The sequence below is a fragment of the Enhydra lutris genome, unplaced genomic scaffold, assembly GCF_002288905.1.
Source record: "Enhydra lutris kenyoni isolate GAN:26980312 unplaced genomic scaffold, ASM228890v2 scaffoldscaffold4, whole genome shotgun sequence".
Lineage (NCBI taxonomy): Eukaryota > Metazoa > Chordata > Mammalia > Carnivora > Mustelidae > Enhydra > Enhydra lutris.
In genome coordinates, this window is record NW_019154088.1 from 56,969,877 (window position 1) to 56,991,608 (window position 21,732).

The following is a 21,732-nucleotide window of genomic DNA, read 5'->3' on the forward strand; positions in this document are numbered from 1 at the left end:
AAAAAAAATACTCTTAATTGTTCTTTATCTTTTTATTTCCACAGGCTTTTGTTTTGCTCATCTTTGGAATTTTGGTTGGGAATTTTAGTTTAGCATTAATCATTTTTAATTGGATTAATAAATGAAAGAAATATTTTCCTCTTCTTATGAAGAATAATTTACCTCTGTATGCAAAAAAGGAGTAATTCTGAAAGACCCCTTGGATAAATCCTTTTTATATGGGTAAACATTTTTGTAAACATTATCAGAAAAGCAGAACAAAGTGGGAATATGTAGGGGAAAGTGGGTTTATAACAGTTTTAATTAAAATAAGAAATACAAAATGTTCTTCAGTGTATTAAGTCAATCTTTGGGGTTTTTTTGAAATTAATAGATTTTGTTTTTTAGGGTAGATTGAATGTTTACAGAACTATTGAACAGAATGTACAGAGTTCTTCTATATCCCCTCACTGCCAGTACACCCATAGTTTCCTATATTATTGACATCTTGCCTTTCTGTGATACATTTGTTACACTTGAGGAGCCAATATTGATGCAGTATTATTAACTAAAGTACATAGTTTACCTTAGAGTTCACTATTGATGCAGGTATCAGCAATCACTGATCTCTTGAGTGACTTCATAAAAACTATGAGCCTTTCGCTGTGAGCCTTTTCTAGAATGTCATATAGTTGGAATTATATATTATCTAACCTTTCAGGCTGGCTTCTTTCTCTTAACAAAATGCAGTTAAGTTTCCTCTGTGCATTTTCATATAGCTCATTTCTTTTTATCATTGGAAAATACTCCATTTTATAGATGTGCCAGTTTGTTTTTTCACTCACCTGTTGAAGGACCTCTTGGTTGCCTTCAAAGTGCTGAATAAAGCTGCTATCAACATGTGTGTGCAGGTTTTTGCGTGAATGTAAATTTCAGCTTATTTGGGTCAGTACCAAAGAGCACAATTGCTGCATCATATGGTAAGAATATGTTTAGTCTTATAAGAAACTGCCAAACTGCCTTCCAGACTGCCTGTAATATATTACATTCCTGACAGCAATGAATGAGAGTTCCTGTTCCATATCCTTGCCCGCATTTGGTGTTGTCAGTGGTTTGGAATTTTGCCATTCTAATGGCTGTATAGTTGTATCTCGTTGTTTCAATTTGCATTTCCCTAATGACATATGATGTTGGGAGTCTTTTCATATGCTTATTTGCCATCTGTGTATTTTCTTTGGTGAGCTTCAGTTCTTTCATCCATTTTTTAAATTGGATTGTTTTCTCATTATTGAGTTTTATGCATTCTTTGTGTATTTCAGATACCAGTCCTTTAGCAGATAATGTGTTTTGCAAAGACTCTCTCCCAGTCTAAGGGTTGTCTTTTCCATTCTCTCAACAGTGTTTATGGCAGAGCAGAAGTTTTTAATGTTATTAAATATATTGGGTCAGTCTTTCATTTGTTTGTTTGTTTTTTAAGAAATCAGCATATTGAGCTTATATACAAAATTGAATGTTAGCTGTGGGTTAATGTTGTCAGCATTAATCACTAATAACAAAACTGTGGGATTATTTCATTTGGTATTTTGCCCTGCCTCCAAATCTTCTCTAAGAAACTTTTGTGATTTTCCTGTTGTTCATTATGAGATAGAACTGTGATGATTGGCTGTGGATTTGGAACTTCTCTGAGCTTTCTCATTTGTCATGAAAACATGTGACTTTCTACTTGGCAAACAGAGACAGATAGTGATGATTTATATCATATTTTCTGTGGAGGTTATAAATCATTGTTTCCCATTGATGTGGCTTTTTTCTGGTTGGAAACCAGAAGCTAGATCTCTCCTCCCCATGAGTGTTCTATGTAAAGGGCACCTTGTTAGCAGCCTACCAGAGCCAGGGTGTATCAGTAAAAATGTAATTCTACCCCTGTGTACATGTAAAGTAGGGAATTGCATGCAAAGTGCAATTTGCATGTATGGAAATACCCACTTTTGCAGGTGCCCCCTTGCTTCCCACTGAGGAAATGGGCTGAAAAATTGACAACTGACCTTCTCTTTTGAGTTATTTCTTTGGCAACTTGGGATCAGCATAATATAATGGGAAAAGTCCAGGTTTGGGGGGTTACAAAGACTTAGATTCAAATCTCAGTGAGTTTAGGCAAAGTACTTAACCTCTCTAAGCCTCCACTTTCACATACGTATTAAATAGAGTTAATACCAATTATACAGGGTTGTGTTGAGAGGATTAAATGACCTTGTATAAATTAGGTGCAGACCAATACAGGCTCTTTTAAGAGAGCTGTTAGTTATCCCCTTTTCCCCCATCCCCTCATCTGGACCAGTAAAACAAATTTGCTTTCAATCAGCGATGTGGAATTTCTTCATCTTCCATCTTGCAGAGCTAGTATGTTTAGAATCTTGCTCTAGCCTTCATCCACAGGGGAACTGGCCCCACGTGCACTCTTTGTAGTGTTTCCCCACGGTTCTGCCCCCCTGTACTCTTTTACTAATATCTTCCTGAAACTGGACACTTAACCTGGTCCCAGGGGCTCAGCCAGGCGTGGCTTACCATGTGGCTTCAGGTCAGCCAGAGCCCATCAATCTGATAAGCTGACTCTTGTACCCTCTTTTTCTTTATGAAATTATAGATCCCAGTACAAATAGGTGTTCAGCTGCTTACATAAATCTAATTCCAGGAATACCAAAGTAACCCTAAATCTGCAACAGATGCAAGGATGCCCCCTGGGGCAAATGTTAAGTGTGATGACAGCTGGGCATCAGTTAATACATTTGTCACCTGCTCATGGGGTAGGATCATGAGAGGTTTGGCAAAGGGACAAGTAACCTATTGAACACCCTGCATAAAACTTAGTTAATATCAAGAGAAATTGTTTGTGGAAGAGTTTTTTTATTATTATTATTTCACTTTAATATTCTGCCTTATCTAGTTGCCTATTTGGAATCACAGCTCCCCGAGAGTTTGGAGGAAACTAATAAAATGGCAGGTAAGAGCAGTGCCCCCTTCACCAGGATTACCAAAAAACCTTGTTTAAGTACTCCGCTGCATTTTTCCTGGGAAATATAGGCCCTTGCATTATGGGCTTAATGTTCATAATTTATTAGGTAAGAACTATTTAAAATAAAACTAAGTAAAGCACAAAATATATACTTTTCTAACACTTGGAGACTTGTTTGCTAAATTAAAAGACGAAGTGCTGAGAATATAAATTACTTTCATATGTTGAGGGTGAATGTTTAAATTGTACCTTTTTTTAACAGAATGTTTACTCATGAGCTTAGCATTTAAATGGTTAAAACAAGCCTTTGAAGTTAACACTCCATTAAGATGAATGGTGGTAATTCACACCTCTGCTGGTGCTGTATTATTTCAGTCTGGCTGCGGAGAAAACAAGACAGGAGTAGGTTGATTTACTGTGTGAAGGGCCCTTTAAACACCCAAGGTCTGGAAATTGTGTGTGTGTGTGTGTGTGTGTGTGTGTGTGTGTGTGTGTGTGTGTTTCCTTTCTATCTAGAAGCAGAATCTGAAATGCAGCACAATCTAGGTATAGAGCTGCAGTCTAGAAACTACCGTAGATTCCCCACTGTGGCAATTCCTAACAGGCATTTGATGGGTAGCAAGTTACCAGATCAGCCCAAACTCTCCGGCTTTATTTGCTCCTGTTTCTTCTACCATGGTACCTTTCAAATGTAAGTTTAGTATCCTGGTAAATTCACCAGTGGAAAAGCAGAAGCATACCATCCATTTTCAGATAAACTTTACACATGCCTTTGAATGGATTATGAGCTAATCATTGGCCTCCATGTGCTTCTAGAAACTTTTTTACTTTTGTAAAATCTCATGTTCTGTATTTGCCTACATATACGGCATCCACCTTTAAGAACTACCCCCCCACCCCCAACACACACAGTTTGGAGGGTGATCTCTGAAGTGAACAGAGATCAGTTGGGAAAGATTCATTCCTTTTCTGCGTGACCTTTGCACTGGTACTATTTTGTATTTGAAATGTGTATGCCCCCCATTTCCTGGAAGTGCTATACCCATTTGACCCTGAAATGATTCATTTTTGGAGCCTAAGAATAAGGTTCTGTGAGCACAAATGAAATGGTAAGCATTACATGAGATGTTAATGAATTTGAAAGATCTCTTTTGAAGGTAAATGGATGTTTCTCTTCTCCATTCCTGTCCTGTGTATTTGCAGGATCAGGTTACTAGATAATCTGTGGGTAGTGGGGTGTGGAGTTTCTAGTGCTGACATTGCCAGTACGGTATGGAGAGATGAGTAGATGCTAGAAGCAAAAGAACTCAAAACAAATGATTTTAACCTGATTTTCTTCTTGGCATGTTGACAGTACTCCGTGGCTATGTTAGAATTAGCCCTATTGAAAAAAAAGACCTTGTTTCCTGCCAATAACTCTGCCTAGATTTTGGGTGTCATAATTTTTGGTCTTAGAACTTCTCAGAATCTTTTACAGTACTGAGAATTTTTTTTTTAATTAAACACACCATTTATTCATTTTTCTACCATTATCCTCCTATAGTCTCACAATGAAGAGGGGGGGGAAATAGGAAAACAAAATTTTGGTGAAGGATGAGTACAGATATTGTAGATGTGGTTTCCTTGTTGCAGTAAGAATTCTTTCTGTTTCTCACTCTTCCTGAACAATCTGATCTGTGTTTTTACGGTCCTCATGATCCACTGTCCTAGCTTGTGAAGCTGTCAATCAAGGTGAGCAATTCTGAGAAGCAGGAAGACTCATCTTGGCTGATGGCCAGATGGACAGGTGGAAGTGAGAGGTTTGTTCACCTGTGGGACAAAGGAAAGGGGTGGAGAGGGAAATTGAGTTGTCAGGGGGGGGCAAAAAAAGACAATTAAAAGACATGGTTATATGGAATGGTATAAGGGGAAAAAGACTTGCAGAGAATTGTTTCTCATTTGTTTGAATGTATATGTGTTTTATCTTTTATCAGTTAGTGGACCTATGCACAACACAAGCAAAGGGACTGGCTAATTTACTGAACAAATGTTTATTGAGCACACAGTATGCACTAGAGTTGTACCTAGTCCTAAAGTTGTGAAGTTAAATAGAACACCTGAATTTCTTACCTGAAAAAACCTCAGATAAAACTTGGAATTTTTTCATTGAGCCTTTTTCAGATGGACTTGATAAATGAAACTGCTTAACTCAAAGGAAAAAAAAAATCCATATTTTCATATATTTACCTACAGGTAGACTCTTTTTTTTTTTTTTTAAATGATTCTGGACTCATACTTACCTGTGTTCAAATCCCAGCTCTACCTCTTTTTGTCTAATTTTGGACAAGCCTTCTGAATTCTGTGAATTCTCTAAAGACCTTCATGATTGAAGACTAAGTTTTCTCTCAGCCAGGGGAAATGCACCTTGTTTCTTCAAGTTAGATGACATGATGTTTGGGGAAAGCTTGAGTATGCTTGAATTGAGCACTGACTTGAATAGAGGTGGTATTATTTGTTCCTCAAATCACATATCTCTTCTCCCTTCTCTGCTTCAGTAGTCCGATGAGAAAATAATATTCTAGAAATATCTGATCAGTGCAGTTTATTTTCATGACTGATATATTCTTACCCAGAAAAATAATTTTTATAGTTTTGTAATAATATCAATAATGTCACCGTAGTCTGATTTTACCTCAGCTTTTTCACAATGATAGGACACTTCAGCCTCGTAAAATATGTAGTCAGTAAAAGTTCCAGCTCTCTTTTAAGTGAACTGCCAGATTTCTAGGTCTTATACTTGATTTTAATTTTTTTCAGTATGAAGGACTATATCTCCTATATATGTATATATATATATATATATATATATATATATATATATATACACACATACATATATACACACATTTATATACATATACTTATTCATACACACCTGTTATCTATCCATATATGTTAAATTTGTCTAAACTTAAGCTCATCCTTCCAGCAGTTGAGATCTTTTTGGAGTTTTGATTCCAGTGCATCATCATTACCTGCTTTTTTTTTTTTTTAAGATTTTATTTATTTATTTGACAGAGAGAGATCACAAGTAGGCAGAGAGACAGAGAGAGAGGAGGAAGCCCGCTCCGTGCTAAGCAGAGAGCCCAATGTGGGGCTTGATCTCAGGACCCTGGGATCATGACCTGAGCCGAAGGCAGAGGCTTTAACCCACTGAGCCACCCAGGCGCCCCGATTCCTGCTTTTTGACATCCTTCATGATCCTGCCATTTCTTCATCCCATTCACAGACAAAGGTGCTCAGTGAGACAAGAACAGCTGTAGAGCCTGCAGCCCACCACTAGAGATGTTTCTTCCATGTTGTTATTAATCTCTTCTTTGGGTAAAGTTATCGTCCTATATTCCTGTATTGTCATCTAATCTGCGTTTCTTCAGTCCTTCTGGAAGTGACTCCCAAGGCAGTAGGTACAACTCGGATTCTTATCTATTTCCCACATTTCTAGTTGTCCTGGGATATTTCTGCTTAGGTGCTGCACAGTTACCTAAACTCAACATGTTCTAATCTGTTCTTCCAACTTGTTTTCTTGCTTCCATTCCCACCACCTGCAGTTCGTTGTCACACTGCGGCCAAAGTAGTTATTTAAAAATGTAAACCAGGTCATGTCATTGCTCTGCTTAATTTCCTCCAAGGGCCTCCATCTCATGGAGAATGGAATCGGTGTCATGGCCCACAAGGCTCTGCTTGGTCTACGCCTTCTCTCTCTGACCTTGTCTCGTATCTTTGACTCTTCTCTAGATGTTCTTTGCCTTGAACACACCCAACTTGTTTCCACAGGCTTACTGTTTGTCCGAGTTAGAACATTCTCTTCAATGAGCTTTGCAGGCCCAGCTCCTCCTCATTCAAGTGTCAGCCCAAGTGTCACTGGCCCAACAAAGTCTTCCCTGACCGTTTGGCTTAGACGAGTAGCCCCCAGCGCACAGTCGTGCTTTCTAGCATAGCCCATTGCTGGCAGGCTCGCCTGTTGTCGGGGCCCACTGGACTGCAGGTTTGTTAAGAACTGGGACTTGTCTGTCTTTCTTGTCACTATATCCTTAGAGCTTAGAATGGTACCTGGTACTTGGGAGTGACTTAGTAAGTATTTGTTGAGTGAACACATAAGTCCAACGGATCATATATATCTTTTCACTCATTACCTCCAGTCTGTTGCACATCAGTTCTTCCTTGGAAATGTCTCCTATATTTGCTTTTATCCTATCCCCAACCTCCCAGTCTCCTGCCAGTCCCTGCACCTTTGCCTTCATCCCTTTCTGCCTGATTATTACAGCTGTTCTCAGCCTGTGCTGCTCTTTAGAATCACGTGGGGAGCGTTCAAAAATGAGAACGTTCAGGGGCGCCTGGGTTAAAGCTCAGTGGGTTAAAGCCTCTGCCTTTGGCTCAGGTCATGGTCCCAGAGTCCTGGGATCGAGCCCCACAGCGGGCTCTCTGCTCAGCAGGGAGCTGCTTCCTCCTCTCTCTCTCTGCCTGCCTCTCTGCCTACTTGTGATCTCCGTCTGTCAAATAAATAAATAAAATCTTTAAAAAAAAAAAAAAAAAGGAGAGCGTTCAGGCTCCACCTTAAACCAATGAAATCAGAATCTCTGCCTGAAACTCAGGCCCCAATACATATTTTTAAAGCTTCCCAGATGATTGTAATGGGCACCCACTGGATGGCTGCATCAGTCTTCTAACAGCTGCCCTTTAGTTCATTTTGTCTGTTGTGTTCATTGATCTCCTTGGAATCCAGCTTTCATCAAGAGCCTACAGTGGCTCCCCACTGCCCGCCACATTAATCCCACCTTCCCCTGTGTCATCTACTAAATTGTATTTCATTCTTTTCTCTCTTACCTACATTCTGTGATACACTGAAACCATCTCACTCTCTGGCACTTGATTTGCCTTTCATTACCCTGCCCTCTCCTCTTCTTCCTTCCCCACTCTGACTTCTACTTACACACCTGGCCTGTCCTTACTCCTCTCCTCTGCCTACCCAAGCACTTCCCATTCCTCAGGGCCCAGCTCAAATTCCATCTTGTAAATACTTCATTCTCCATTTCACCTTATCTCTTATTTTTTAGATAAGTCTTTTGGTGTGTGTCATTAGTACCTTATAATATATTTCTTATTTTTTTTTATAAATTGCCTTGTGTTATATTTTTTGATTGGTAAAATTTAAATGTAATTGGTACAAATTCAGAAGTTACAAAATTCCCTCCTTCAGTATCTGCCCCAAGCATCCAGTTTTCCTCCTTGAAAGCAACTGCTCTTACAGCTCTCTGTATCTTTGCAAAATATACTCTAAGCTGAGCTAACTATCTATTTATATAGAACACACACACACACACACACACACACACACAACATTGGCAAACTTGCAGTCCTCTGCATCTTGACTTCTTTTTACTTAGAGATATTTAAAGATATGTATAGATACATAATTTCAGTTGTAAAAAAAAACAAAACAGAGCAGGAAATCTGTCCTCTTAATAAACCTTTAAGTGTACAATACTGTTGTTAATTATAAGTACATTATTATGCATACAGTGGATCTATAGAACTTTTTTTATCTCGCATGACTGAAACTCTATGTCCATTGAACAAAAACTCATTTTCCCCTACTCCCAGCCCTGGCAACCATCATTTTACTTTCTGCGTATATGAGTATTATTGCTTTAGTGGAATCATGCAGTATTTGTCCTTTTGTAACTGGCTGTTTCACTTAGCATAATGTCTGCAAGTCTCATCCATGTTGTAGCATATGGCAGGTTTTCCTTCTTTTTTAAGGCTATATAATACTCCATTGTACAGATATACCACAATTTCTTTGTCCATTTATCTGGCTGTGGCCATTTAGACTGTTTCCACCTCTTAGCTCTTGTGGATAATGCTGTAATAGACATGGTAGTACAAATACCTCATTCAGTTATTTTGGATAAATACACAGAAGTGGAATTTTTGGATCATACGGTAAATTGTTTTTAATTTTTTGAGGTTTCTCCATATGGTTTTCCATAGTGGCTGCACCATTTTACATTCCCACCAACACTGCACAAGGTCCCAGTTTCTCCACATTCTCACTAGCATTTGTTATTTTCTGATTTTTTTTATAGTGACCATCCTAACAGATGTGAGGTGATACCTCATTATGGTTTCGATTTGCATTTCCTTAACAGGGACATTGAACATCTTTTCATATGCCCAGTGGCCATTTGTATGCCTTTGGAGAAATATTTATTCAAGTCTTTTGCCCATTTTTAAGTAGAGTTATTTGGGGTTATTTTTGTTGTTGTTATTAAGTTGTAGGAATTCTTGTATATTTTGGATATTAACTTTATCAGATAAGATATATGGTTTGCAAATATTTTCTCTCATTTGTCGGTTGACTTTTTACTCTCTTGATTGTTTCTTTTCTTGCACAGAAGCTTTTAAGCTTGATATAATCCCACTTGTCTATTTTTCCTTTCACTTTTTGTTTTGGAGATTATTCTGTATCAACACATTTCAGGCTGCCTGGATGGCTCAATCAGTTTAGCATTGGACTTGATCTTAGCTCAGGTCTTGATCTCAGGGTTGTGTGGTACAGCCCCATGCTGATCTCCATGCTGAATATGGAGCCTGCTTTAAAAAAATAAAATAAAAAGGCAAGCAGCCTAACTCTATTTACAGCTGCATAGTATTTTGTTCCTACCCATTTAACTGGAATTCTGAGTCAAAGGGTGTACATGTTTCTAATTTGTATACCTATTACTAAATTGTCCTCCATTAAAGGTTTACTAACTTACATTTTCACCAACAATGTAATAATTACTCTTTACATGTTGTGGTGTTACTTAGCTTTTCACATTTAAGCACCTTCTCTCCCTCAGTTGCGATTAACCCCAAAATAGAAGCCACGTCCTACAAATATTAGCTTGTACACAACACCTTATACCGTAAGTTCACTCAATTGGTGCTCAGTAAATATTTGTTAAAAATCTTATTTCATTGTGTGTTTAGGGAGTTTTCTTATGGCTCTAATGACCACCATGTGAAAGTTGTGCCCTTTACATGTGAACTGTTCCTGAGAGAGGAGGTGGTGTGACTGATACTCTGAGGAGAGATGCTGGCCATTGCTGTCGCTCTTCCAGATTCTGTATAATCTTTGCTCAGTGCAGCCAATCTTTGGATCTGTTCTCAGGTTTGTTTAGTTTGAATGATCAGTGTGAGGACTGCGGCTGACACCAGACGTGGTCCAGTACCCTTCATATCCTAAAAACATGGATAACACATTTTTATACCAGTTAGTACAAATTATCTAAATAAAAATCTATTCTCCATGAGTTTTTCCCAACTTTATATTATGAACAACTTCAAATATACATCTGAGTTAGAATAATATGTCCATATACCCACCACTGAAATTTAACATTTGTTCATAGTTGTTTTGACATATATAAATATATAAATGTATATGTGGGTACCAAAACAACTATGAACAAATGTCAAAGTTTATATGTAATATATAAAAATATGTAAATGTATATGTTTGATGAATGATTTGCAAGTAAGTTGCTGATATTCCTTTTGAGTAGTAAATAAAGCCGAAAATTAGTTTTGTAAATACTATCCTCAGTGAACAAATCTATTTTAAATGTTTCACAATCGTGTTCCCCCCACAAATTATATCTCTTTCTCCAAAAGGATAAGCAGCTGTTTCACGGCATCTTTTCCTCAAATGCCAAAAGACTTCTATCCATGGAAGAACAAGGTTTAAGGGAGAGGAAGCAACTGGCATTCTAAATTTCTCCTCGGGGGTGCGGGGGGGGGGCACCAGGATGGCTCAGTCAGTGGAGTGCGACTCTTGATCTCAGGGTTGTAGGTTCAAGCCCCACATTGGGTATAGAGATCACTTAAAAATACGTAATCTTAAAAAAAATTTTTTTCCTCTTAGTACTAGGAAATACCTTTCATGTCTTTATTTAGGAAACTGTCTTGATAAGTCATTGGGGATGCAACCTCTACTAAATGCCTATGAATTGTAAAATGGTTTGTTTTATGTTATGTGAATTTTACCTCAATTTTTTTAGAAAAAGGTTGAGACTGGGGCGCCTGGGTGGCTCAGTGGGTTAAAGCCTCTTGCCTTCGGCTCAGGTCATGATCTCAGGGTCCTGGGATCGAGCCTCGCATCGGGCTCTCTGCTCAGCAGGGAGCCTGCTTCCTCCTCTCTCTCTCTCTGCCTACCTCTCTGCCTACTTGTAATCTCTGTCTGTCAAATAAATAAATAAAATCTTAAAAAAAAAAAAAAAGTTGAGACCTTATGAGAATGAGTTGGCAGGAGAAGAGGAAGTTGAAGAAATAGCTACAGCACTCTTTATAAAGAGACCATGGATTTAGGGGTTGAGGAAAAGCCGAGGGAAAGAGGCCGTGGGTGCTGAGCCAGCGGTGGGAGTCTGGAGCCTGTGAGTGAAAGTGGCTGAAGGGCGTTTAATGAACAGAAACGTCTAATATTCAGCTTTAATTTGCCTGCCTCTGTCTCCTGAAACCAATAAAAGCGATACACAAAAATGCCTTGTGTGAGCCAGCTTGTGCATGCAGAACCCTTCCCTGGAGCCACACGGGGCAGAACGAGAATAATACCATCTGTGCTAGCCAGATCAGAACCCTCAGAGAAGTGGACCTCAAAGCCAGGGACACCCAGAAAAAAACGTAAGCCACTGCTTCCCAGAGTACTGGGGATGTCAGAAGGGCTATGAGGCCATCCCCCTGTGAAGATGTGATTGAACCAACTAGGCTTGGCTCTCAAAGTGAGGCAACTTCAGGTACCGTCTCAGGAGCACCCAAATGTCATTTCATTGACTTGAAGTCACTCGTGATTAGTCTTCAGTTGTCCTTGTAGGGAAATGCCTCTCTTTTATAAGACAAAAGACCAAACTTCAAAGAAGTAGATCTCAAGGGTTGGGGCAGCCATGTGCTTCTAACACTTCCCCTTAGAAGTGTTCCATGGGTTCCAGAGCCAAACATGGTAGCTCAGAGACTGGTCTCCCAGAACGTGCCTTTTATCAACCTAAGGTGTTTTGTATTTGGGATCAGAACCTGTTGACCCTACTTCTAGTTGGGTGGTAAAAGTAGGAATCGAAAGGAGGGTGTCTCTAGGGAAGGGCACCCCCATGAGGAAAGAGTGAAGACTATTTTTATAGTTCCCTCATTCTCTTACTCAGTTTTCTGTTTATATCCGAGGGAGTTTGATATTTTAAGTGAATGGGAGGTCATCAGTCTCATAAAATAATATCCCAAACATGAGCCAGCCCATGTGTGGATGGACCAGGCACCAGGCCAAGCACATGATCACATGTCATCTGAAGTAAGTACAGCTATTTCCCCCCTTTTAATAGATTAGAAATTAAAGTTTACAGAAGTTAGGAAGTTAAATGACTTGCCCAAGGTCACCCACCCAGAATGTAAACAAGTTTTTGTGTGCTTAACTATCCTGCTAATGGGTAAGTATATTCAGCTAATGGTTAAGTATATCTACTCATAGTTGATACATAGTTAACACCAACTGTATAGAAGCTCCTTTATTCATTGAAATGTTGCACCTGAGTCTAAGTTGGCTCTCCCACACCAGCCAGACAGCACTGGGCCCACACTTTGTCCTCTGAGTCATGGTCTATTGCCACAACATTATTATTTCTTTTTTGTTAAGTATTTCAGAGGAAAATTCTCTGCAAAGGGAAGGCATGTGGGCTTTTGGTAGAGCAGGAATATTTTTCCAATATTTGTCAACCAAACTTTGTGAAAACTTAGACCCCTTGAAAAACAGTGTTAGAAATCCAATTTTGTGTTCTATGACTTTCTACAAATAAAATTTGTAATATATATATACACACACACACACACACACACACACACACACACACACACATACATATACATATATATATATCTCTCTCAGACCATCAAGATTCTGATTCATTGTTTTCCAGACTTTGGATTTCTTTTGGATCCTTAGACCTTCAAAATAGATTTTGGGGACAGTCCTAAGATTGCCAGTTTTTTATTTTGCAAATGATGGAGGGCATTAAGAAAAAAACTTGCCACCTATCATCATTATCCTTTAATATAAAAAACGAAGGTCCTATTACAGCATAAAAATATAGTACAGTCCTTTAAATTCAATTGGCCTGTATTTGTTAAAAACTTGCCACCCCCCCCCCCTTTTTTTAGTTGTGTTTTCCCCAAGTAATTGCTGATCCTAAACTTTGGAAGGGAAAAATATCTAAATAATTAATGGTTTACAAATTTAAAAAAAATTGGCCAACGTTTCAGCATTTAGAAAAAATAGCATTTCTACTATAAAGCTTCATAGGTTTACATGTTCTATCCAGTCAATCAGTAATGATTATACCATGACAATATTTACATTTCACAGGGAAGCAAATACTTGGATACTCCCCATGTCTTCGTCTAAAGATTTGTCATTCATTTGCATTCAAATAAATTCTTTGCTTTCACTCATCCAGAATAGTTCTCAACTTATTAGCTAACCAGACTAAATAAATAGAGTTGCATTCATGCATTTTAATGTCAAAGTAAAAATGGTTTTCCCAGATTTTTTTTCTTTTCAGTCAAATCCCCCAAAAGATATCTAATCACTCCCAGACTCAGTTACTTAAACATTTCACAATGTTGCCACTTCTCTAGTAAAACAAAAAGAAACTTGCTTTCAGTAAGTCAGAGAGCCATACTGTAGCAGTTTAGAACTTTAATTTTAATTTAATTTTCTGATGAGAGATAATTCTTAGACTCCATTTCCAACCTCATGTGCTAGGGGATGATTTTGTCATAGAGGTATGTGGCATTGCTCAGTACACACAGTGATTAACCTTTAGTTGCTCAATCAAATCACTCCTGAAGCTCACAGTCCAACAGAGGCAAGCTGTGTACAACTAGGATCATAATACCCGGAAGGACGGGGTTTGGCCTTAGTGCATGCCATGTGCACCCTGGACATCAGTGTACACTTGTTGAAAGAATGGCATAGCTTGGTGAATAATAGGAACATTAAAACCTCTGCTGGACAAGTACATAGGAATGGAGGCTCATGGCCTGGATGAATGGTAAAGATTCGCCAAGGAAGTAACAGCTGAGTAAAACTGTAGGACAACCAAAGTAGAGATGATAATGATGATGATAATGAATGCATTTCCACTTGGAAAAAAAAGAAATGCATAAAAAATGAAAGGTATATTTTAGAACTGACAAGTAAAATTTTGTCAGGAGTAAAGATGTAATGAACAGTTTGAGAAAGAAAGCCGAGGGGTAGGATCCTGGTTGTAGAGAATTCTGGAAGCCAGGCTGAATTTGGCCTTTTTTTTTTAGAGCGAGAGCATGCACCCATGTGAGCCGTAGGGAAGGAAGAGAGAGAGAGAGAGAATCTTAAGCAGACTCCATGCAGAACACAAAGTGCAATATAGGGCTCAATATTATGACCCCAGATTATGACCTGAGCCAAAATCAAGAGTTGGACATTTAACCGAGTGAGCCACCCAGGCACCCCTGAGTTTGGGCTTTAAATCAAACAAAAGGTAGAGCCTTAGTTGAAGGCTTTTGAATAAGGCATGTTCCAAAAGTGATCTTAATTGCCTCTCTGCATTGACTATCACCATCCTTATCTTCCAAAAGCTATATGAGAAAAAGCACGCTCTGCTTTCAAGGGCTGGTCATCTAAAAACCCACACTTAATTTGTTCTAAAGTCTCAGCTTTAGGGGGCATGAGGAACTGTTTCTGGAGTTGTGGGAAATCCCCCATGCCTTCAGATCTTATGATAACCCTTGGCATCTCAAGGGACTCGCCATGGTTCTGCCTCCACAATTCTGCACAAAGCCAGTCATGCTATGTTCTTTTTCCTCTCCAAAGTTCCTCCTCTTCCTCAAAACCTAACTCAATACTTGCCTCTTCTGAAAGGACTTCTAAGACTCTGATATGAAACTATTTGCTCCATTATCCAGGAAACCCATCCTTAACATCTTGGTGCTACATTTAATTTCCTTACATCATGAAATATGCAAATTCTTGTATATTCACATCTAACCATACTGTAACAGGCTTTAGAAAAGATACTCTGTCTAGCAGACCCTTTATATCCTGTGTCTGGGACCTGCCTCCCATCCTGCCTCCCCACCCCCGAACTTCACAGTACAGTGCAATGCACTTGGTGAGTGTTGGTGGTTTAAGAGCTTGCCCTCAACAACACAGGATTTCTTTGGAGCTGAAGACCTATAGGATATGTGGAGTGTGGGCTTTCACCCATCTTGGGCTCCACATTCTTTTCACCAGCATGTATAGAGTTTCTAGAACAGTACCCACGAAGACAGCAATTATTTCATAAGCTTTCTTTCTATTCTCAGTGTCTCAGTTTCTACAGGCCTCCAGTTTCTAATGATGATAGGAATGCAGGCTACTAACATGGTCATGCTCTTAATAACCTGGGATCAGGCACCACAAACAGCATTAAAACAAAACAAAACACAAAAACCCTCTTAATTGTATCCAGACTTTATTTCCTCCTAACTCATTTTTACCTACTTCATCCACTCTCAGACCTATGACTAACAATGGTAGGTCACATACACGCCTCATTCCAGCCCTCCAAATTTTGTTTCGTGATCTCCAGAGCCTGTTCGTCATGTAACCTGCTGTGGGGAGAGGCCCAGCTCAGGGAGTCCGTGATGCTGCACCGACAAAGGCACACTTTCATCTCCAGGTCCCAGCCCAGCAGAAGCCATAACACCTGAGGGTTAGGAGCCTCTACCTGGTGACCGCCACCAACTACTGCTTTAGATAGAGCTTCAGAGTCCTGCCTCATGGATGCAAATCCAAACAAGCCTGGGAATCAAGTCAGAATGGATTGATTTGCATGGCGGAGCTTTGTCACTGAGAGAAGCCAGCCAAATTCCCGGGGCTCCCCAGCCCTCCGGAAATAAGCTTTACAGGGCCTGGGGGCCAACAGGGTGGGCGTGATTTGAATATTCACTGCCACAGCTGCTGCGCCCCAGCACTGGTCACTGCCATCGGTTTCGCTTCATTTTACTGCCTCAGAATCCCCCTGTGCATGTTAGTGGTTAATACAGCAGCCGGGAGACGCCAGACAGCTCTCGGCACCTGGTTCAAATTTAAGGCTCATTTACACATGATGTCACACACGCATTGTCAGCGCAAGGGAGGTCAGGATGGTTCATTTTGGGAAGGTTCGCATTGTTGAGTCTTTACAACACTCACTGCTATTAATGCTTTAACCATCTGACTTGGATTTCGGTTTTCTGGCATGAGGTAATCCCAGGCAGTAGATTTATATGCTGAACGGGAAGCCAGCAGTGGTGGCTAATCACGCTGGTTTGCAGATCTGCACCTCTAGAGCCTTGGGATGGAATTAGAGGGCCACATGGCATGTAGCAAATCATGGAGGTTTTGAGCACAAGGGGAATTAGCCAGACCTGGAAGCAGGAGCTGTGAGGGGGCGGTTGCCTGAGGTGGGAGGCTTGACTGAGGAATAAAAACCAAAGTAAGTTGGACAAGGGTCTGAGCCCAGAGGCCGTAGGATTACTTTGGCCAGTGTTTTGGGGTCATTGCTTGACCCATCCATTTGTTCACCATCCACAGACATTCCAAACCCACTTTCCCAGGCCCAATTCAAGTTTCTCATGTTCCGCCAAGCCTTTCCTGACCACCCAGCCCATGGCAATTTTTCTCCTGAACCTCTAAGTACTTCTGTCAGTAAAATAAGGCAACTAACAATTGCTGAGTATTTAATGTGTGCTACTTGTTTGTTTTACTCTCACAGCAACCACATGCCAAAGACACTATTGTTTCCATCGTACAGACGAGGAAATCGCTTCACAGAGATTAAATACTGTGTCCAGTGTCAGAGCTGGTCAGAGTCAGGATGGAGGACTGATTCCAAAGGCCAGTTCTGAAGCACTGAAGCAGGTGACAGACCCACGGAGCCGTGCTATGTCGCCTGTGCCACTTAGCTCTGCATGGGCGAGACCCGCTGGGCCTCAGGGAGACCCCTCAGGGGAGCATGCGGTAGTGCTGGGTCAGGCCCCACGTGCATATGCACCGTCTCTGTTGCCTGGCTGGCAGTAATGGCAGCTCAGGGACCACCGCTGGTGCTTTTCTGAACCCGCTGACCTCCAAGCACAGTGGCCCTCGAGGGTATGCTCGGATGGATGGACGGTTAACCCCCTCCACCCTCATCTGTGCTGTGTCCTACCTATTAACATGTGTCCTCAATGTATTAAAATGTTGAGATCTTTGGGCGACCACCGCTATCACTTGCTACTGTCCCCTGGCACATAGCTAAAACAAGAAAACTGGTCTGCCTATTACATCTGCAATAAGAGTCTCTCTACCCTACAGGAAGGTCAGAGTATGTCCCTCAGTCCTGCTGACTGTCTTGATTTTGATTTTGGGCCAAGGCCTGTTGCCATGGGTCCCCCCCGTGGGCTTTCTCATTCTGTGAGTGTCTGTTTTAGTCAAGCAAACAAGCATTACAATGGGGATAACATTGGCTATGATGGCAGCATGCTGAGGGGCACCTACTGTGGGTGGGAGAGTCCCAGAAAGCGTTCTGGGAGTGGATGACCCTCTTGAAGAGTAAGTGAGAGTCAGCCAGTGAAAAGGAGTGTGAGGGCACTCCAGGCAGAGGGAGCAGCACAGGTAAAGGCCTAGAGGCATGATCACAAGCAGTCATGAACACACCTGGACTCTGACTGGAAGGGCTCTGACGAGAGGGTAGAAACCCAGGTCATCCCTGACCCTTCTCTACTGTCTGCTTAAGTAACATGGATGATGATCTTGCCCCCAACCCTAGAGAAGACATCTCTGAAGACTGTTTTCTTAGGAAATGTCTTCTCAGAATGACCCTACTGACATATAGTTGTTTTCCCAGTATTCTCTCACCACTGAACACACCTAGGAATAATTGAAAAACCAGGCAATTGAATGCCCCTCTTGAAAATCACCATCACTTCAAAGCAAACCTTAGTGTTCAGTTTGTAAGCCATGCTGAGTATCTCATCCTTGCCCCTCAACCTTTTCCCATGCTGCTGTCAGTTAAGGAGGCAGACCCCTGTGGACTGTGTCAGCAGGTCTGCTTGCCTCTGGCTTCCCATTGGGTTCAGCCAAAGAAAGACACCCGTGGGAGGTCAGAGAGGAAAGGAAAGTGATGTCAGGGTAATTACCCCTCCACACCCCCTCTCTGCCAGGCCATGTTGGCTGCACCTCTCTACCAAAAGCACAACTCTTGTCAGGGGGCCCTCTCCATGTAGCCATCCTTGCTGGGGGCTTCTTCTTTGCCCCTTCAATCATAGGGTAGTAATAACTACCTCTCCCTCATTGTTACTAGCTGTAATGGGCTAAATTGTGTCCTCTCCCAAATTCACATATTGAAGTCCTAACCCCCAATACTTCAGACTGTAACTGGACTTGGGAGATAGGGCCTTTGAAAAGGTGATTAAGTTAAAATGGGGACCTTGAATGGGCCCTTATCCAATCTGACTGGCATCCTTACAAGAATAAGGAACTTAGACAAAGAGACACCAGGGATGCTCATTCACAGAAGAATGACCGTGTGAGGACACAGCAAGAAGGCGTCCGCCCATCTGCAAGTCAAGGAGAGAAGCCTCAGAGGAAACCAAACCCGCCAACACCTTGATCTTGGATTTCTAGCCTCCAGAACTATGAGCAAATACATTTCTATCGTTGAAGCCACAAGTCTATGTTATTTTGTTACAGCTGCCCTAGCAAACTCATACATTGGCCAGGAACATACTTCACTGTCCTTCAGTGATTTCCTTAAACCCTGCTTATTAACTTGTGTAAAGTTTCTTTACCACACTTTCCTTTTGAACATATCACCTGTTTTCTTTTTTCCTGACTGAGAGACAAGCTTAGACTCCAACAAGAGGGCTTAGGGACTACGGCGAGGACATAGGTTGCAGAAAGCAGCTCCCACATCAACTCCCTCCAGTGCTCTAGGGCTACTCCAAGACATGTCTCCTCCTTAGGAGCCCAGTGACTGTGGTCCTTACTCCTATGAGCTTCGATTTTCCTATCTGTGAGGCGTAGATCACGAAGTCTGCCTCCTTAGTGGGGGTATTTTGAGATGAATGTGGGAGGCAAGTATGAATTCACTGAGTCTCAAACCCTACAAAAAAGCAGAGGGCTCTTCTAGAGCCTTTCTGTAAGCAATTTCATTGATAAATATGCACGGAGCATTGACATCTTTGAAAGCAAGAGCATGGTGGTTTTTACTTTGAAGCACAGCCCTGAGTGTGGTAGAGGAGGGGAGCTCTGCTGGCTGCTCAGCTGCCCCTATTCGCTCTTCACTAAAAGGAAAGAGAGAAATCAACTCTTCCTTTTCAACACTGATACAGACCCCATACAAACAACAGGCCTCTCTCTATCCTGTCCCTCCTGTTTGTTAGAGAGTGAAGGCAAATGAACCAGCTGGAAGCCAGAGCAGCTCAGACCCCGAAAAACGTACACAGTGTGGAGTGGGAACACATGGTGTCTCCTGGATCCCGTTTTCTTCTCAACCACATTATCATCATCTGCCAAGACTGAAATAGTCTCCACGCCCCCAGCTGCAAAGAGGGCGCTCTCCAGTCCCAGGCTCCTAGATGACAACCGTGGGGGCACAAACAGGCACGGGAGACTGAGACAGAGTCTGGAAATCCAAGGGCCCCAGGAGGTCGCTTGCTTCCTGACTGTACTCTCTGCAAGCTGTGTTCTCTACTGACCTTTCCCAGTGCGGGACTGAGGACCCCGGCTTCCTCCCCAGCTGGACCTCTGGCCCTCCACAGGGTAGGCTGGCTCCTGGAAGGGGGCTCCCTCCAGGCCGGTGGGAGCACGTCCATGCTCTTGTGGCTGTCACAGGTATTCCTGTGAGTATGAAAAGCATATTGAGGAATGAAATGGCCATGTGGGCTAGCCAGGTGAGAAGACAAACGCTCAAGATGTAGACCTATAGAGGGACCGTCACCTCCACTCTTATTAAACAAACTCTGACTAAGCTCCAAGGGGCCCCTCCGAGAGCTGAGGTTACAGGGCAAGCAACTAGGCTGAAATCTAAGGGTCAGTGGGGGCGGGTGGAAAAGCGCAGGCCATGAGCCCTTGCCTCCCTGGGGGCTGATGTGGCCAACAGAAGTCACCTGGAGTAGGGAGCGAGTTAGTGGAGAATGAGTGGGGGCTGGTGAGGGAGTGTGAGCCCCTGGAACCATACATACAGGGGAGTTTGCATCTGTGTTGCAGGCTTTTCTCCGTGAAGCCCATCAGACACTCACAGAAAAGACTGGCCAAAGTCCCGAGAAAGAATCCCTCCGTGGGGCAGTCTGGGGAGGGGAAAAATACCCACTTGGAGGGACCTGAAACCAGCCCTCCCCAGCCCTCCTCACCCCTTCCGGAACAAAAGCCTTAATCTGCAGGAAATAGAACAAAATCTCATTTTCCTTAAAGCCCTGATAAAACTGAGGGAAGGATACAGAAAAACCAAAACCCTCCACCCTAACCGAGGGGCAAGAAATTCAGAAAACGAAAACTAAGACTTTATTGACTTGGGATGTAGTCTGCAAGAAATGTTGAAGTTCTTCAAGCAGGAACAGGTGCCAGAACAAAGACACGAAGAGAACTGAAAATTGAACGATTGAAGGTAAAATACATTACAAATTTTTTAAGTGTTCTGAAAAGACAAATGACAAGAGGAAAAAGTAGCAATGCATATATGTGTTTAAAAATGCTGTTCAGGGACACCTGGGTGGCTCAGTTGGTTAAGCAGCTGCCTGCGGCTCAGGTCATGATCCCAGCGTCCTGGGATCGAGTCCCACATCGGGCTCCTTGCTCATCAGGGAGCCTGCTTCTCCCTCTGCCTCTGCCTGCCATTCTGTCTGCCTGTGCTTGCTCTCTCTCCCTCTCTCTCTCTGACAAATAATTAAATAAAATCTTTAAAAAAAAAAAATGCTGCTCATATGGTGGAAGACAATTTTTAAATATTGAATTAGTTTTGCTTTCTCAGGATAAACTCCATTCTTTTCTGATGTATTATTCTTTATTTTTCTGCCCAAATTTCCACTTTTTTAATATTGACATGAGCAATTTTAGACATTTATCATTTATTTGGTCTTTATTCCCTGTATTCTTTTTATATAGCTCTTGTTTTTTTAAAGGATCTCTGCACCAATGTTTGTATGGGATCTTAATAGTTTTTTAAACTACCTTTGGTTTGATGTCAGGGTAATGCTGGCCTCATAAAATGAGATGTGTCATGCTCTCTTTTATTTTCTGGAATATGTTGCATATAATAGGTGGCAATTTCTAAAGTTTTGATAGAATTTTCCAGTGAAACCATCTGGATCTTTCTTTAGGTTTCTTTATTTTCAAACGTTTATATGTATAATCCAAACCCAGAAGTCTGAGAATAATGTATCTTGGTGTGTTGGCTTCTTTATTCATTTGTATTTATGTTGCCTGGGGTTCTCGGCATGATGTCTTTCATTAGTTTTGGAAAATTTTGACCACTATCTTTTCAAATATTTCTGTCTCATTTTTTCTTTCTTTAGCTCAATTTTTTGCTCTTTCTCTCTTTCTTTTTTTCCTCTCCTCCCCCCTCCACCCCGCCTTTAGAATTCCAATTAGAGTGTTTGATATTGTTTCACGGCTCTTGGATTCTCTGGGCTTTTTTTTTTTT

The 21,732-nt window shown here is 41.4% G+C and overlaps 1 protein-coding gene across 3 annotated transcripts in view; it reads left to right on the plus strand.

The window, feature by feature from the left end:
• Positions 1 to 10,815, plus strand: part of LOC111159132 (solute carrier family 38 member 6) — a 72,809-nt gene extending 61,994 nt beyond the window's left edge. For 2 of the 3 annotated variants that reach the window (XM_022521555.1, XM_022521574.1), the window contains exons 16-18: positions 2,924 to 2,980; positions 4,703 to 4,791; positions 10,004 to 10,815. In XM_022521555.1, coding sequence (XP_022377263.1) covers positions 2,924 to 2,980; positions 4,703 to 4,791; positions 10,004 to 10,088 — 231 coding nt within the window. In that variant the 3' untranslated portion in view covers positions 10,089 to 10,815. Of the gene's footprint in view, positions 1 to 44; positions 328 to 2,923; positions 2,981 to 4,702; positions 4,792 to 10,003 lie in introns of those variants that run through there. The other variant, XM_022521564.1, reaches the window with a different exon arrangement.
• The last annotated feature ends 10,917 nt before the right edge of the window (positions 10,816 to 21,732 follow it).